The sequence below is a fragment of the Vigna unguiculata genome, chromosome 10, assembly GCF_037176805.1.
Source record: "Vigna unguiculata cultivar grain cowpea cultivar isolate G323 ecotype 2 chromosome 10, ASM3717680v1, whole genome shotgun sequence".
Classification (NCBI taxonomy): domain Eukaryota; kingdom Viridiplantae; phylum Streptophyta; class Magnoliopsida; order Fabales; family Fabaceae; genus Vigna; species Vigna unguiculata.
The window spans coordinates 10,297,400-10,315,296 of NC_140801.1; the positions used below are offsets into that span (position 1 = coordinate 10,297,400).

General features: G+C 31.3%; 2 protein-coding genes across 2 annotated transcripts; both read left to right on the forward strand.

Annotated features, from left to right (window-relative positions):
- Positions 1 to 9,583: 9,583 nt before the first annotated feature.
- On the forward strand, positions 9,584 to 10,072 carry LOC146882123 (protein LHY-like). The gene has a single exon (XM_085667289.1). It carries the CDS (start codon positions 9,584 to 9,586, stop codon positions 10,070 to 10,072), a length of 489 nt encoding a protein of 162 aa, XP_085523415.1.
- Positions 10,073 to 10,658: 586 nt separating this feature from the next.
- Positions 10,659 to 14,063, forward strand: LOC114166481 (cytochrome P450 monooxygenase 76AD131-like). Its single transcript, XM_028051218.2, has 2 exons — positions 10,659 to 11,585; positions 13,057 to 14,063. The coding sequence occupies exons 1-2, from the start codon at positions 10,701 to 10,703 to the stop codon at positions 13,660 to 13,662; spliced, it is 1,491 nt and encodes a 496-aa protein (XP_027907019.1). The 5' UTR covers positions 10,659 to 10,700; the 3' UTR covers positions 13,663 to 14,063.
- The last annotated feature ends 3,834 nt before the right edge of the window (positions 14,064 to 17,897 follow it).

A 17,897-nucleotide genomic window follows, 5' to 3' on the forward strand; every position in this document is an offset into this window, starting at 1 on the left:
TATTTTAAATAAAATTTTATTATTGTAAATTTTATAATAAAATGAAACAATAAAATTTAAAATATAAGTTTTAAAATATCAAAATTTTATTTAAAATATTTTTAATCAAATTTTATTATTATAAATTTTATAATAAAATGTAATAATAAAATCTAAAATATTAAGTTTTAAAATATCAAAATTTTATTAAAATTTTTTAAAATATTTTTAAACAAATTTTATAATAAAATTTAAAATATTAAGTTTTAAAATATCAAAATTTTAATAAAATTTTATTTAAAATGTTTTTAATAAAATTATTAAAAAATTATTTTTCAAAAAATATATAAAACTTTAAAAATTATATAAAAAGAATAAATAGAGAGAAGTCAAATCAATAGTAGACTGACCATGTCATGTAATTAATTAGTAAACTGATCAATTTTTGTAATAAATGGGCTAAAATGACTCATTTTTGTAAAAAAAAAAGAACCAACTTTCCCATCACTATTAGTAGTGTCTAGGATTGGTTTAACATATCCCACTTGATTCTTGAAAGTGTTAGTATCCACTCTCATTGGTTCTCTTCAAACATCGACCTTCCTTAATCAATTGCATCTTGCATAATATTCTTGTGTGCAATTATTAATCATATGACCATAAATATTATGAAATTTACGATACTTTCTCCTTTTTCTTTGCTCTAAAGAGGATAATTTATGATCACCATTAAGCTTTACTTGGTTTTCTTTTAACTGAATATCAAAGATTTGATAAACTTTAGATACATAAAATGTATAAGTTCAATTTGCCAATCTATCATCTACTTCTCCTTCTTGTAATAATTTACACATATAGGGTGGCCCTACTTTTACCTTAGCTAAGTTAACTTCTTCAGTTTCACTCATACTTTCCTCATTGATTCTTGAAGTGCCTACATATGTTATTTTCTCTCTTTATAAGTTTCTCAAATCTTCGATATCTTTCTCATATTTGATTTATTCAATTCTTCTCATTTTATCTACCAATTGAACCATATCCCCTAGTGATAAATTCACTAATTTCTAACACATCGAGAAATCTAAACCCGAAAATGTTATTCTCACTAACTCATGTTTTGGAATTTGAGTAAAACACCTAGACTTAATTTTTCGAAATCTATTCAAATAATTATCTATGTTTTCATTATTGAACCTTTTCACACATTCATCAAATCAAATAGACTTACTTATGTTTCTACACTAATGAATTATTCATGGAAATTCCTTTCCAGTTGAACCGAGTTATGTATCGAATTCAAAGGTAAAGTTGTAAATGGTGTGAAAGAATTTTTTTTTGTCAAAGACCAGGGAAATACTTCATTTTCAAAATTTCACTTATGTTAAATTCTCACACTCAATTAGAAACATACTAGATTGTTAATCCCCAATGTCTTTGAAGAATTTAGAAAATTTATGTAGTTTATACTTTCTAGGTAACTGCGTTTCAGAAGAAAAAAAAATTGGGAATGGAGACACAAAATAAGGTTGATTATAAAGTTTGTTTTATATTCCTTAGTTAGGCCCTTGATTCAAATAATTGAACTGCATGTTGTGTTGATAATAATTATAACAAAAATCATCTCTCATATATAGTCCATATTTTTCCTTTTATTATGCCATAAATTTAGTATTGATTAGCATTTTGACCTCTCCTAACCATTTGGATATTTCTCATCCGATTGGTAGGGCTGGGCAAAATAAACCAAACTGCACTGCACTATCAAAAACTGCACTGAACTAAAAAACTGTTTGCATGAACTGCATTGAACTACAAAACAGTTCAGATGAACTGAACTGAACTGTTATTCTTAAAAATAAACTGGACTGAAATGCACTGCACTGCACTATAATATAAACTGAACTGTTTTATGAACTACACTACATCAGAACTGAATTACACTATTTTTGAACTGAACTGCACTAATTTTTAACTTAACTACACTGTTTTTGAACCATTTTTGAACCGAATTACACTGATTTTGAATAAACTTCACTATTTTTGAACTGAATTGTACTATTTTTGAACCGAATTGCATTGATTTTGAATTGAATTGCACTATTTTTGAACTTAATTACACTATTTTGAATCGAATTGCACTAATTACATATGATTGTACTACGCAATAATAATCTAAAGTTTATAATTTGAAAGTGCTTAGGAAATAAAACTTGAAATATGCATCATACTTCAATACACCAATTAACATTTTTATAATTTTTTATTTATATCAAAGTTTTCTGTAACTTAAAATGTAATTAAAATATTAAAATTAATATAATAAATATAAATATTGGTATTAACTTATTTTTTATATTTTAAAATCTTATGTAATATTACTTTTTAGTTTTACAATGTTTATTATGTTGCATCAAATTTTTTAAAAGGATTTATTTTAGAAAATTCTCAAAATTAATATTTTTTTTAACATTTGTATTCATTAATATTTGTTGAAAAATGTTCTAGAAATTTTATAAAGTTCTAAAATATATTTCGTGAAGCAACGAATCAATCACTTTTTATATTTTTTAATAATTTTTTAAAATAAATTCTTTTTAAAAAAGTTGACGCCACATAATAAATATTTTAAAACTAAAAAATAATATTACATAAGATTTTAAAATAAAAAATACGTTAGTACCAATATTTATATTTATTATACTAATTTCAATATTTAAAAATATAAATAAAAAATTATAAAAATGTTAGCTGTCACAAAATTTAATTTTTAAAAATAACTTCTATAAAATCATAACATAAAAATAACATTACATAGTAAAATTCATTCAAAATAAAATAAGATCTTGAATTAATTTATAATTTTTTTAATAAACTAATTATAAATATTTTATATTTTTCTCAAAGAAAGAGTAAAGAAAAAAATTAAGACAAAATAAAATAAATATTTCAATATGAAAGAGAAAGAACAGAAACTAAGACACAAGATACATAAGTTCAATTCTTATCTTAATACCAATATTTTATTTGAGGTATTTTGCTCTTTCAATTTACTATAGTTCAATAGTTAACTTAGTTAACTTAACATAAGTTTAGTTTCTTAAAACTGAACTATTTTATAATACAATTCAATTATTATTATGAATAGTTTAATATATTTTAGTTTAATATAGTACAATTAACTATAGTTTAGTATAGTTTAGTAAATTATGCCCAACCCTACCGATTGGGGTGCAAATTAGTTGCTTGAATTCCATGATTAATATTTTCTGATCCATTAACATTATTATAATTTATTTGAAGATTGTCAATATTCTCCCCTAGAAGAATTGCTTAAGCATCCCTGTTCGAGCCATTTGTTTTGTTAGTCTTTGAAAACTATCAAATGTAGTTTGAACTAAATGATTCAAAATAGTAGTCATATAACTTGGATAACAAATTTACCATTTCATATTTATTATTATCCATTTCTTGTCTTATGATTTCCAGATATGCAATAGATATTCTAGCTCCATTGGTATCGAGATCTATTGTTTTTCCTCCAACTTTTTGACTATTTTTTCCTGAACTTGTTTATTTCTGGATATTCTTTTGATTCTTTATCCTTCTACTTGTTTTTCGATGTCAATATTCTCAACCTATGTTGTCCGGATACGAAAATGGTATGGACATGACACGGACATGGATACAAAGATACAACTAAATTAGAAAAATATAGAACACGGGACACGGTGTAAGGCCCATTTATTTTGCTCCCTTATTTTAAGGGCTACCCTAAAACAGTTGGGCCTAAAGGCCGGCCCATAGGATAAAAGTCATTCGTGTTGCCCTAATTCACACTTCTACTCTTTTTCAGAAACCTAGATCTGTGCCGTCTCCCTTCTCTGCCGTAAAGAGCTCTGCTAGAGTTTACATTTTTCCCGATCGAACAAAGCTCAAAACCGTTCCCATATTCTACGTAAGTATCCCTCCAACTGTGCTCATTGTTCTGCTACTGTTCTGCTGGGCTACTCATTTCCCTGTTTCCCTTTTCCTTCCAGCACCTTGAATCACCCTTTTGCGCGAAAGGTCGCTAGGCGACCCGCTCAATTTTTGAGCGAGCGAACATCTCGCCCAGGCGAGAAAGGTCTCGCCTAAGCGAGATCCCGCGTTGGCTCCTGGTTCCTCTTTCGAGCCCTCGCCTAGGCGAAGGAAACCCGCCTGAGCGAGAACGTCTCGCTTGAACGAGACCCTTCGGCCTGAGCGAGGGGCTGGGCGAGACAGGGCGGTGTTTGGTTACTTGATTGCTCTTGGATGATTGAAATTTGTTTGGGTATGATTGTTGTAATGAGATACATGTACATATGTATGTAGATATGCACAATGGATTGCTAAATATGCGTGACATAATTCATGAATGGTGAATGATGGATATTGTAGGAACTTGGCATGTGAAATGAATGAGTGGATTGGAATTAAAGTAACATGGTATTGATATGGAATGAGGCCCTAGACTCATGGGGTGGTGATGACCAGTGGTATGGATTCAAAATGTGGTACGTATGAGGAATTAATCTCAGGGGTTGGTATGAAAGTGCAAACATGATTTAATGTTCTAATATTGCTAATTTATGATTGTTGGTCCGTGTCAGCGTGTAATTCCTTGGGGTCTCTAGGTGAGACCTCCGGGGTTGCGCTTCAGTGGTCGGGACGTAATTCTATGGCCCCTGTTAGTGGGTGTCCATGGTGGTGCCCCATCTGTATAACTAGGTAAGGATTCAAGGTAAGGTTGCATCCTGACACTCTAAGGGGTCAGTTACTCTCACCTAGAGCGGACTGACTCCTGTGGTGAGAGTAGCAGGAGGCCTGAAATTCATTAAGGGCTAACCTTGTGGCGAGGGAAAATTGATCCATCGTAACACTTGTAACACATAGCTCGGGGGTGAGCAAAGGTATCCACCATAAGTGCAAGCATCGGCTAAATCCGACCATGTTATACGTATCCGAATGAGTCGAGTCGAGTCGTAGTGTATTGATTGAAAAGTCATAACATGCTTGGTTGTTGTATGGATATTGGACGGTGAAATTATGTTTGATTGTATGATGAAAATGTTATTGACTCTAGCTTACCCTGTTTATTGTATGGTTGTCTTGTATGTGGCTCTTCTTTCTTGCGATGATCATCAATTTAATTGATGGGAACAGATGGGCGAGGTTCCCGCGGTCAGCAAGGAAATGGAGATTTCGCTGCTTAGCCATCTGGGCTGGACTTTATGTTTCTTTTCTTCATGGGTTTTCTTTAGGGCTACAGCCCATGTATTTTTCTATGCCTTACTATTCTACTCTCTTTGTTAGACCTTGTATCTGGTTTCCGTTGGCATCGTGGTGTGCCCAGTTTGTAGGGGTTGTGTTAAGGACCCCAGGACTACTCTACATTACTATTTTGTGTGACGTTTTTTTTAAATTCGCTTAATAATTAAATGAGACGTTACACACGGCGTGTATATACATGTTAAGTTTGAAACTGTCAACTAACACGATGTCAACTAACACAAAAATGAATTTAATCTATCTATCTAATATCCAATATGTAAAAAGTAGTGATAATATAAGATTTGTTCCTTATTTTAATTGTCAAAATCATATGAAAAATAAAAAAATATTTCTCAAATTGAACATAATGTGTCCTACAAGTATCATACTAGTGTTGTGTCCGATACGTATTGGACACGGGACACGAATACTAAATTCTTTTTTTTTCTCGATTCTATCTCAACATTCCAATCCGATCTCATCAATATGAATTACATAAAACTTAAAAAGGAAAATGAAATTTCACTGTTTTCGTGCCGGTGGACTCCCCACTTTCCTCTTACTTATACGTAACTAACTAAATAATAACTTTTACATTTTTGACCAATGAAGTTCAATTGGCACTAAAATTTATAAAAAAAAGAGATAGTAATTATTGATTTTATTAAGTTCTCCCTTTGGTACTAAAAGTCCGAAACAGCTGTTAATTGTTTCGTAGTAACAAAATTTCCATTCAAAATGGAAAAATGTGCAGGCTAGTGTGCATCTAACTGTACATTTTTCCTTTTTGACTTGACTCATTATTGGTAAAGTCCCGTTGAAGTTTTATTGCGCATTTAGCTCCAACCTTTTTCTTTCTTATATAGAAAATTTAATTCATTATTATGGGAAGTCTACCAATCTCATTTTTTCATTGATTGAATTCCTATTAATTTAAGTGATATTTTATGCATGATGTCACACATTGTATTTATGCTTTAAATGGTTAATAATGATGATAAAATTAAGGTTTAAATAGGTTTCAAATATTTAAATTTGTTTTCAGTTTTTAAACATAAAATTAATATTTTTTTTATGTAATTTGAATAACGCTGCTTTAATTGTTTCTATTCAATATTTAGACATAAATACTATAATATATAAATACTTTGAAAGTAAAATAAATACATGATTAAGGATTTGATGATATGAATGTAAAATTGATGTAGACTATCATATAAATAACTTGTAATTTTGAGTATATGAATTGCCTTTTTTTTTCATTTTATTTGGGACAAAGGGAACAAAACAAATATTTTTTAATTTGACAATAAAAAATATACTTAACCAATACACAATACAAATTAGAGTACTTTTATTTTTTACTTTTTACGTGCCTTAAATAAATCCTTTCCAATCTTTTCATCTATCTATCTATCTCTATCTCTCTATCTCTATCTCTCTCTCTCTCTCTCTCTCTCTCTCTCTATATATATATATATATATATATATATATATATATATATATATATATATATATATATTAGTGCTAAAGAAGGTGACATTGCCTTGTTTTGTTATTAGACATAATAGTATTTGAACCCGTGGGACGGGGTTTTCTTTAATCAAAGTTTATTGTGTTATTTAAGAAATTATCGAAAAATTGACATGTATTAAAATGAATTACCATTGAATATTTGTCTTAATATTCATCTGACATGAAATGTGTTCATTTTTTAATATGCTGGACAAAATAAGTGACCTCTATAAAAAATAAAACATATTACATATTATTTATCATATAAATAATTTCACATCTTGATATAATAATAATTTAACATTTGAAATAAATATATAGAAATGGTAAGCGTTTGTTATTTAAGTCAAATTTATTGTTGTATAATTGGAACAACTAAGAACAACTATAAGAACTTGTGAAGATCGATGAAGTTTGTGAATCTGCATTTTATACAACAAAGATATATGAAAATTAAGTTTGACAATGGAAGGAATAATGAAAAATAACAACAGTTATACCTTATTTCTGTGATCAAAAGTTATATGCAGTTGTACAACAATATTGTCAAATATTAGGAAATATTTCTCTTTACACAATATTTCTAGCTGAATTGCTTATTTGTCCACCATCGTCCAAGATATGTATTTTCAATTCTTTTTTTTTATTCTAGAAATAGCATCATCATACAGTTGATCATAAGAAAAAGTTGGACGTGAAAGATACAATTCAACTTTTAAAAGAGATTATCCTTTACTCTTATTGATTGTCATGACAAAACACAGAGATATTGGTAATTGTCTTCTTTGAAATTTTAAAGGAAGTCCTCTCTTACGAGTAACTAAGTCCATTCTTAGAATAAGTATATGTTGGTGACTAGTTTTACCTATAATAACAGTGACAACGATAACATTGTTGCCCAAATTATTAAGTTGCAACCTTGTCCCATTACAAAGATCATTAGTTTGATCAATATTTCCTAAAAGCATAATAGGAACAATAACCTTAAATTTAATTTGATGATTTGTTATCCCTGGATAGTTAATTTCATTTAAGAATTGTGAAATAAACCATTCACCTTAAATTTCTTAGTCTTTATCTAATTGGCAAGGTGTCTAAACTTAGATAAGTTCTCTCTTCACTTCTAATTAACTATAGAAGTAAATCATTTACATGTTCTATCGATTCAATTCCAAGACAAAGTATTGCTCCATCATCAAAGAATCCATAAGTAATCATATTAAAAAAAATTTACGAACATTAAAATCAACCAATTATAATAGAGGTGACTCTGTGTTATTAATTAAAAAATCTTTTGGTATATCATCAAAACCTTCACCATTTTTGTTCAAATGTGTTTTCCCATCTCGAATCTTTAAAATCCAACAAATTCTTTTATGTTTGTTGCACTTTTGCTACTTGTACCAATATTTAATCTCATGTTCTGCAAAAGTTTTAAAACTTCATAATTCTTCCATAAATCAGAATAATTTATTATTGATTTGACACCATCATATCTAGATCCGTTTCTGACATCACTAAGGTTCACCTAAAATCACCTTCCAAAACCACAACTTTACCACCAAACGGTTTTTAGTTATTTTCTTCATTTTCAACTTTCAAATATCTCACAAAGTTCTATCAAATACTTCAAAGTACAATTTGTTCATCATCGTTGCTTCATCACATGTCATTAATTTTGCTCCAATCAAAAGCTTGACATAGATTTTCTTGTGATATATAGTATGTTAACTCCTCGTTTATTAACATAGCGGATAAATCTCTAAGGAAAGTCACCATTCATGCTTCAAGAAATACTTTTAATATATGTTTTGAAAAATCATAAGTTAACAAAGTTTTTTTTTCTATCTTTTACAAACTACCTATTTAGGTAAAAAAGTACTACTTTATTACTTTACTTTGGTTAAAAAATAAAAATTAATCTATTTAATTCTATTAATAAAAACTTTGTCAAATTTATCAAAAACTATTTTGTTAAAAGATAATTTTCCTTATGTTTTATGCAAAATATCTAGCATAAACATAAGTTACATTTGTACTTATATTCGTTTATCCGTAAAAATTAAACAATAGATTTAGAACAATTCAAGCACACCTTTATCAACTTCGACATTTCTACTTATTATATGTATTACATTGTTATCAATATCATGTCATACAAAATTAAAATATATAACAATTTCGCAAAGTGACGTCCGTTGCACAGGGGCTGCTAGTATTATTCAAGTTTTTCTCCCAACCCAAATTATTATAAGGTGAAATATGTTTTTTCGTTCCGAAATTATTATAAAAGAAAATTGTATTTCATTTTTAAACTAAATTTTAAAGTATTTAGTTCCTCAATTTTGTACAAAAAATATAAAATATTCTTCCAATAAATCATATGTTAAGTATTTTAAATGTGACAAATGTAATTTTTTATAGTAAACTACAATATAATCTACACACGTAACATTTTGTTGGAAAGGATATTTTATACGGTTTTCACACAAAATATTTTACAATTTAATTTAGTGATGAAGCATAACCTTTCATACTAGTTTGTAGACCGAAAAACCATTTAATCCCTATCATAATTTGAACATCTATTTTCCATACGTGCAAGCTTGAACGAGTGCAGTAAGAGCTTTTTGTCCCGATTATTTTCCTCATTTTACCTTGAGTCTGGAACCCAGGCATATTGGGGTGAGGCCAAAAGTTATTACCCGAGACCATAGACTCCCTTTTATGCCTCGGTTCTAAATGAACCGGAGCCATAGGGTTCCTTTTCTGCCTCGGGTCCACGAGAACCGAAGCCATATGGTAAATGCAGAAACTTCTGCAGATTCTCCCGTGTGCACTCCTCCGAATGTGACAACTATTTTAGCAGCCACCGTTGCCACTGCAACTGTATGGTGGGCTGCCCATGGCCTGCTTCCTCTGTGTACTCCACTTAACACACCCTTTGGGTGTCCTCCTGCACCATCCAGTGAACCTCCATTCATGGCTCCCACTGAAACACAACACAAAATCCAACAAGGAGAGGTTAAGCCAGAAAACCCTCCTCTGCAAGATCAGATATTGGATCCAGAACAATCGAAAGTTTTGCAAGCTCAACACTCGGTTTCGAATTCACCAGTTGTTTCTTCATCGGAATTTGAGGAGAAGGGTGATACCAATGTAAATACATCATCAAAGGCTACTAATGATGAGATGAACCAAACAGTTTCGAACTCACCCGCGGCGGGAGGTGATTTGCAATCGGTGAACCTAGACAGCGCGACGGAGGCGACGATGCACGATTATTGACGGAGGATGCTGGTTGGCGAAGGAGGCAGAGCGTGGTGGTGGTGGCAGAGCGGAGAAATTCGCGTAGAGAGAAGAGAGTTGGGGGAGACGATGAATAGTAGTTAGGGCTCGCGAATTGGGAATTTTAACAGCCTTTATGGCCTCGGTTTAATTAATAACCGATGCCAAAAGCCCATTTATTGCCTTAGTCCTTAAAGACCCAAGGCCAAAAGCCTGATGCTGATGGCATTTTTGAAAATTTGAAAACTGACACTGCCTTATATGCTTCGGTTCTGTTGCAACCGATGCCAAAAGTCTCATTTATTGCTTCGGTCCTTAAAGACCCGAGGCCAAAAGCCTGATGCTGATGGCATTTTTGAAAATTTGAATATTGACACTGCCTTATATGCTTCGGTTCTGTTGCAATCGGGGCCAAAAGTTAGACGAAAATTATAAAAATGTCACCGCCTCTTTATAGGCTTCGGTTCAGCGACAACCGAAGCCTATAAGGCGAAGTAAAATGTCAAATCTCCATTGGAAATTGCTTTCGTCAACCCTATGATCATAATTCCACAAAGGTGGGCACATGAAATTATCCTATATAAGCCCCTCTTAGTTTGGCAATGAAACCCAACAATATATAACAGCCATGGACAACATAACATTCATTCAATTGATTTTCTTTGCATACTTATGCATCCATATTTTCTTTAGCCTTAGCAACAAAAACACAAAACATCCTAATCTACCACCTGGTCCTCCCAGTTACCCCATCATAGGAAACATTTTACAACTTTGGCCATCAAAACTGCACCAAGCACTTCATAAACTCTCCAAAACCTATGGACCTATCATGAGTGTTAAAATAGGCACCATCACCACTATTGTCATTTCCTCTCCCAACATTGCCAAAGAAGCCCTTCACAAAAAAGACCGAGCCTTAGCAAGCCGATTCGTACCTGAGTCTGTTCAAGCACTTTCACACCATCAATCTTCTGTAGTGTTCCTTCCCGTGTCATCAAAATGGAACACCCTCAGAAAAGTTTGTGCCACCCAAATTTTCTCCACCCTCCAACTTGATTCCACCCAATCTCTGCGCCATAGAAAGATGAAGGAGCTGCTTGATTACTTGCACGAAAATTGCGAAAAGGGTCGTGCTGTTGATATTGGTGAGACCGCGTTTACCACAGTGCTTAACGCAATATCAAACACCCTTTTTTCGCTTGACTTGGCTTCCCATAGTTCTGGTGTTTCTCAGAAGTTTCGCAGTGTTATTTCTAGTGTGCTCGATGAAGCTTCGAAGCCTAATGTTGCAGACTATTACCCTGTTTTTCGTAGATTTGATCCGCAGGGTGCGCGACGAAGGATGAAACGCTATTACCGAACGTTGCTTGATGTGTTTGATTGCATTGTTGAAGAAAGAATTCAGAGGGTTGGTTCCGTTCATGGAAATGATGTGCTAGAGTCGTTTCTTGATATCATCCGAAGGGAAAATTCAGAATTGACACGCCATGATGTGTTGCATCTGTTTCTGGTGAGCATTATCAGAGAGATCAAATTCAAACTAATCTTCCTTATTAAAGTCACATAGTTTAATAAATAAATAAATAAATAAATAAAGTCAATCATAATACAGTCAATTCTATTTCTATTTAAGTTAAATACATTTTTTGTTTTTAAAATATCATACAAAAAATATTTTTTTATAAATTAAATTAAGATATTTTGTTTTTACCTTTTATAGAAATAATGTAAAATATCTTTAATTTTATTTACTTTTTATCAATAAAATATTAGTTGTAGGAAATTTTTAACCATAATTTTTTTTTTAAATCTATCAAATCAATTTTATATTTTTGAAGTATTAATGATAAGGTTGAACGGAAAACCTTTTCACATCCTTCATAATAGATGACATGTAGAATTTTTTTTATTAACAAATGGAATTTTATATTAAACTATAATTTAATATTCAAATGATCTTGATTGTGAAGAATGCTTTACATAATTTTTATAATATAGAAAAATAAAATATTTAATAATTTAATTTAAATATAAAACATATGTTTTCAAAGTTGAGTAAAAAAATTGTAGTCATTAAGATAGAGTTCAAATTGTAAAAGGAAAAAATAAAACACTACTAAAAATTTTCATATTGCATTAGAATTTTTTTGTAAATTTGTTAAAAAAATTTGAAAAAAAAAATTTACTACTATTTTTTTCTAAAAATCTTAATTGGTGGGTAATTTCTTTGTGGATAATTATTTTGTACAAAATTATAAAATTCGTAAGTATTTCTTACAAAATTTGTTGTGAAAAATGTTTCATACAAAATATTTTGTTAAAAAATTGACAGTAATTTTTTACAAATCTTTTTTCGTAACAAAATTTATAAGTATTTCTTAAAAAAAATTCAAAAAAAAAAAGAAATATAAATTTTTTTAATATAGAAAAAATTTAAAAATAATTAAATAATTTTTTCAACAATTTATTCACATAAATATTTTAATCAGGTACACAATCATGATAATAAGTCATCATCCCATTTCTGTACATGTGAATATTTGAATAACATTTTGTACGTTCTGTAGTGTAATTTAATAATGACGTTAATTGAACATACATCACGCATAAATTGCTGTCTTTTCGTCACACAGAAATACTACACCCACCAGTTTGACAATTTAATTGGGTTGTCCGAAAATGGGTACAACTTTAAACAGTTATCAAAATTGGTAAGTCAAGTTTAGACAAACGATTTAAATGAAAAAAAATTGTATTTCTTAAGACAAGGATGTATTTTAGTCCTCGTTTTTTATTATTTTTTTTATGTACTTACAAACCGAATTTTAGAATTGAGAACTGTTTTTTCTTAAAGTCAAGCACCCCAGCACATTTGTAGTGTTTTCTTAATTTTTATTTTATTTAAAAGCTAGATATTTTATTTTATTTTTTATTTTTATTCCCATCATTTTGTTGTTATTATAACATAAATTTTGTTGCAGGATTTATTCGTGGCTGGATTAGACACCACATCAGCCACAATAGAGTGGGTTATGGCAGAGTTGCTGCACAACCCTGAAAAATTATCGAAAACCAAAAGGGAACTTGAACAAGTTTTTGGTGAAACTGGGTTTGAACCTGAAGATTCAACCATATCCAAGCTCACTTACCTACAAGCCGTGGTGAAAGAAACCCTAAGATTGCACCCAACAGCCCCAATATTGATTCACAAATCAGTGTCTGAAGTAGACATATGTGGCTTTCATGTTCCCAAAGATGCACAAGTTCTTGTTAATGTATGGAGCATGGGGCGAGACTCGGACACTTGGGCAGACCCAGATTCATTTGTACCTGAAAGATTTTTAGATAATGAAAAGGATTTCAGAGGAGAAGATCATGGTTTCATTCCCTTTGGGTCTGGCAGAAGAATGTGCCCTGGTGTTGCACTGGCTAATAGAATTGTTCATACCGTGTTGGCCTCACTTCTGTACCATTTTGATTGGAAGCTAGCAGATGGAGAAAAATCAGAGGATATGGACATGACTGAAAAATTCAGCATTACTTTGCATAAAGTCAAGCCTCTGAAGACAATTCCCATTAGAAAATGACAAATTGTAGACTAAGATTTGTGGATAAATACGACAAGCATATAGAATAATGCATGTAGTACACTACGAAGTAAGTATGCTAAATTGTATCTATTCTGCATTTTCCTTATTGGAAACGTCCATTTCTCCTCCCTCTTAGGGTAAGTGGTCCCGATATAAGTGGAATATCTTAAATGTTCATATTTATTGCTTGGATAAGTTCCGAAGATGATGACATTCTACCTTCTTATATGACCTACATGTATTCTTGTTGTCTGGTTTCAATCGGTGGAGTGTTCTTACCGGTTTATATGGCCTACTTGTATTTTTGAGCTCTTGTTTGAACAAGTGGAGTGTGTATCTGAAAAGACAAAATACTACACCAGTTAGTCATTATTTATTACGTATTCGTTCTTTAGGAACATTTAAAAAATGTCACTAGATTATAAAAAAATGTTACTATAATTTAGTACCATTATATCATATGTTACATGTATTCTATGTTGTTAATAAATATTAGTGACATTCTTACCTATCAATTGAGATATTTATAAAAATGTTATTAATATCTTTATCGGACGTTTATTGAATAAAAATATAACATTTTAGAAAATGGTACTGAGTGTTTTTAGTTATTAACAACTCAATTATAAATATTTTATGTGGAAAATATATTATTATAAAAATTGAAAATGTTTTTGTGAATAATTTTAATCAAGAAAATTGGTAGGTAATAGAAATAAACATTTGTTTAAAATATAATTTATAATAATATTTATTTAAAAAACGTTTCTGTAAATTATAAACTTTATCTATAGTAACATTTTTAATAACTATAATAAAAAAATGTTACTAAAAGCATAAAAAAGTGTAATACCTATGGTAACGTTTCTAAAAATGTTACGATATAACTGTTAATATTCTTTATACTAACATTTTTTAAAAATGTAACTAAATTATGCATAAAGTAACATTTTTAATAAATGTAATTATAAAAATGTTACTATAGCTTGAAAATGTTGTAGTGTTAGATCTAACTTTGACATATTCTTTGTTTAGTTTTGATTGTTCGTAAACAATTAAATATTAAACATATGTTTATCAGATTTTGTTGGCCCGACAAACACAAGCATGAAGTTGTGTAGTTGGACATACGTGAGCGCCATTAAGAATGTGTTTCGTTTGACACACTGTTCACATGCACCTCTGATAAGATTTTTCTGGAACAAGCACAAGTAATATACGTATTCAAATAAACTTTTGTATGAACAAATAATAAGCATACTTGGTGTAACACACGTAAGCCTTTAGTATTACGGTATGTTTCGGCTATAGGAGCCAAGCACCTACTATCAATATTCAAGTTACCCTTAAGTCTTCCTTCTACATTCTCCCAAGATAGCTGGTTCAATCCTTCGTTCAATATAATCTTTCTCCTCCACCGTTCGGTCACCGGGACAATCGATGTACCTATCTAAAAGGTTATGCTTAAGTCAGTTCAAGTCGATCAGTAGACAATAATAACTGCTGTAATAAATGCGAATTAAAGATTCTTACCGACCTACCTTAGGCCTCTATTTATAGTTTTCGGTGTGGGCCTATAATTAGGGTTTTTTAATCATGGTCCAATTGCTCTTTAAACTTGATTACTGACTTGTATTATCTTAATTTACTTCTAACTTACTGATTCAGGTTTTGGTATGAACAACAACAACAAGAGGTGAATTAAGTTTTTTCAGATTATAAAGTTGTTGTCTATAAAATGGTATCATAGCTAATTAGCTTCAATGTCTGAGTGGGAAAAAAATGATAGAGATTAAGTGTTTGGAAAAATGAGAAAGTGAGATGACTAGTCTTACAAACAACGTGTCCCTACAAGGGATGTCAATGGGGCGGGTAAGGTATAGGTAGTAGCTCCCTCGTACCCTACCCACTGGATAAATATCTGCCCCGTACCCGTACCCATATCCGTCAGATATCCGTTATGCGGGTACCCGCATAATTTTTTAATATCCACGGGTACCTGTGGGTATACAAACAAAAATATATATTTAACAATATATTTTAATTTTAAATTCAAATAAAATACAATACATAACATTCATAAATTTTAAACAAAGTCCAAATAACTCATTTAAACAAAGAAATGATTTTTTTTAAAACTACTTGATAAAAAAATAACTCATTCAAAATCAATATGTTAATATTTTAATCATGTTTTTTTTTTAATTTAAATTAGAGTATATTGGGTACATGTATCCACGGGTACGGATACTATGATACCCGTACCCGTTACCCACGGGTATCCATTTACAATATTCATTTCCTACCCGTTGCGGGTTTTATCTGTGGATACCCGCGGGTACGAATTTTTTTGACATCCCTAGTCCATGCCCAAGTTGACAAAGGTTGTTATGACAATTAGAGTGTCAAAATGAAGGCTCTTCTTGGCTCCCAAGAAAAGTGGGGGGTGGGGTGGTTGAAAATGGTTTTGATGAATCAACTAACACAATGAATTGGTCAAATGCCCAGTTGAAAGCATTGAGAGAAACACGTGTGAAGTACAAGGCAGCTTTGCTCATTATGTACCAAGTTGTGGACGAGTCTAGCTTTGAGAAGATTGAAAGTGCCAAATTTTCAAATGAAGCATGGGATATTTTTGAGAAGGCATATAAGGAGGATGAGAAGGCGGGTGAAGCAAGTGCGGCTTCAAACACTCAAGGTCGAGTTGGAGAGCATGAAGTTGAAGGAGACAAAAAGAGTAGTTGAGTACATAACTTGGGTTGAAACCGTGGCAAATTAACTTGCTAGAAATTGAGAGACGTTGTCCGCTAGCCGAGCTGTGGAGAAGATTTTGAGGTCAATGACCAATGACTTCGAGAGTGTGGTGTGCGTGATTGAGGAGTCCATGGACTTATCAAAGCTCACAGTTGAAGAGCTTGTAGGATCTCTTGAAACACAAGAACATTGAAAGAAGAACTAGGAGCCACTTGATCAATTACTTCAAACGAATACGTCAATTAAAGATGAGAATGCTCCATTGAAGGTAAAGGACGATACCGAGGAGGAATAGGAAGCGGCCCTTGTGGTAAAAGCCAAGGACAAGAAAAAGAGAAACAATAGTCCGGTCAACAAAATTGATAGGGAAACGAACGAGGTCCACTGAGAGAAGGTCGATCGAGTAAATCAAATGCTGAGTGATTTAAGTGTGGCATGTATAACCATTATGCAAAGGACTATTACTTATACAAGTTTTTCAGTTGTGGTAAGGTCGGGCATTTTATCCCTGCTTGCATTTTTTTAAAAAGACGAGTCTTTGTTACATCAGTTATTGTACTAATTGATGTAATATCATCATCTTTGCTTACTTTTCTTTTCCATATTAAAGCAATTACATTTAAACTGAGGCAATATATCAACAATGTTACATTGGTTATATAACCGACATAATATATGCACTACTTTCTACATCGCCTAATACAACATTAGTTAGAAGATCGATGTAATAGGGCCAACTTAAATGGAGTGATTGGATAGCTCGGTGAAGCAAGTGAACAACTCGTGTAGCTCGGTGGAGCAGGTGATGCTGACAAAAAGAAGAAGATGGCCATCTTTCTTCAATAAGGAGTTTTGATGATGACGATGAGTTATGAAGAAGTATGAAAGACTTAATGATGTTATGAATGGAAAAATGTTGAAGACTTACAAAATGCTTGGATTCAATAGACACATTCAAGACTTAAGGGTTTAGTTGTTTAAGTCTTGTAATCTAGGTATGTTATTTAAAATAGTTAAATTGGTATGTCAAAAGTCCAAAGGCAAAATCGAAGCAGTAGAGCACTAACAAAATTTTATTTATTTGTAAAACTCACTAAAATAATCAATTATCTTCACTACAAGAAAAACTAATATCATTGATAGTCATAACTCGTTAATAATGGTCAAAATCCGTCGCTAATCGATGGTAAAAATTTATCGACGAAAATCATGTTCATCGGTAATTACCGACAGAAAAATCCGTTGGTAAAATCTGTCGATAATTACCGGTGAAAAAATCCACCGGTAATTATTGATTGAAAAATTCGTTGATAATTATTGACTGAAAAATTCGTCGGTAATTACGGATCGAAAAATCCGTGAGTAATTACTAACCGAAAAATTTGTCATAATTACCAAACAATTTTTCGGTAAATATTGCGCACTGTTCTTCTTCTTCCTATTCCCTCTCTCATTTTTTTTCGTCTTCTTCTTCGTCG

What these genes read in the sequence shown, in the direction of transcription:
- LOC146882123 (XM_085667289.1), top strand. Translation starts at nt 9,584, where the DNA reads ATGGTAAATGCAGAAACTTCTGCAGATTCTCCCGTGTGCACTCCTCCG.
- LOC114166481 (XM_028051218.2), top strand. Translation starts at nt 10,701, where the DNA reads ATGGACAACATAACATTCATTCAATTGATTTTCTTTGCATACTTATGC. An exon ending in ATGTGTTGCATCTGTTTCTG is followed by an intron (nt 11,586 to 13,056) that starts GTGAGCATTATC and finishes ATTTTGTTGCAG; the next exon opens with GATTTATTCGTGGCTGGATT.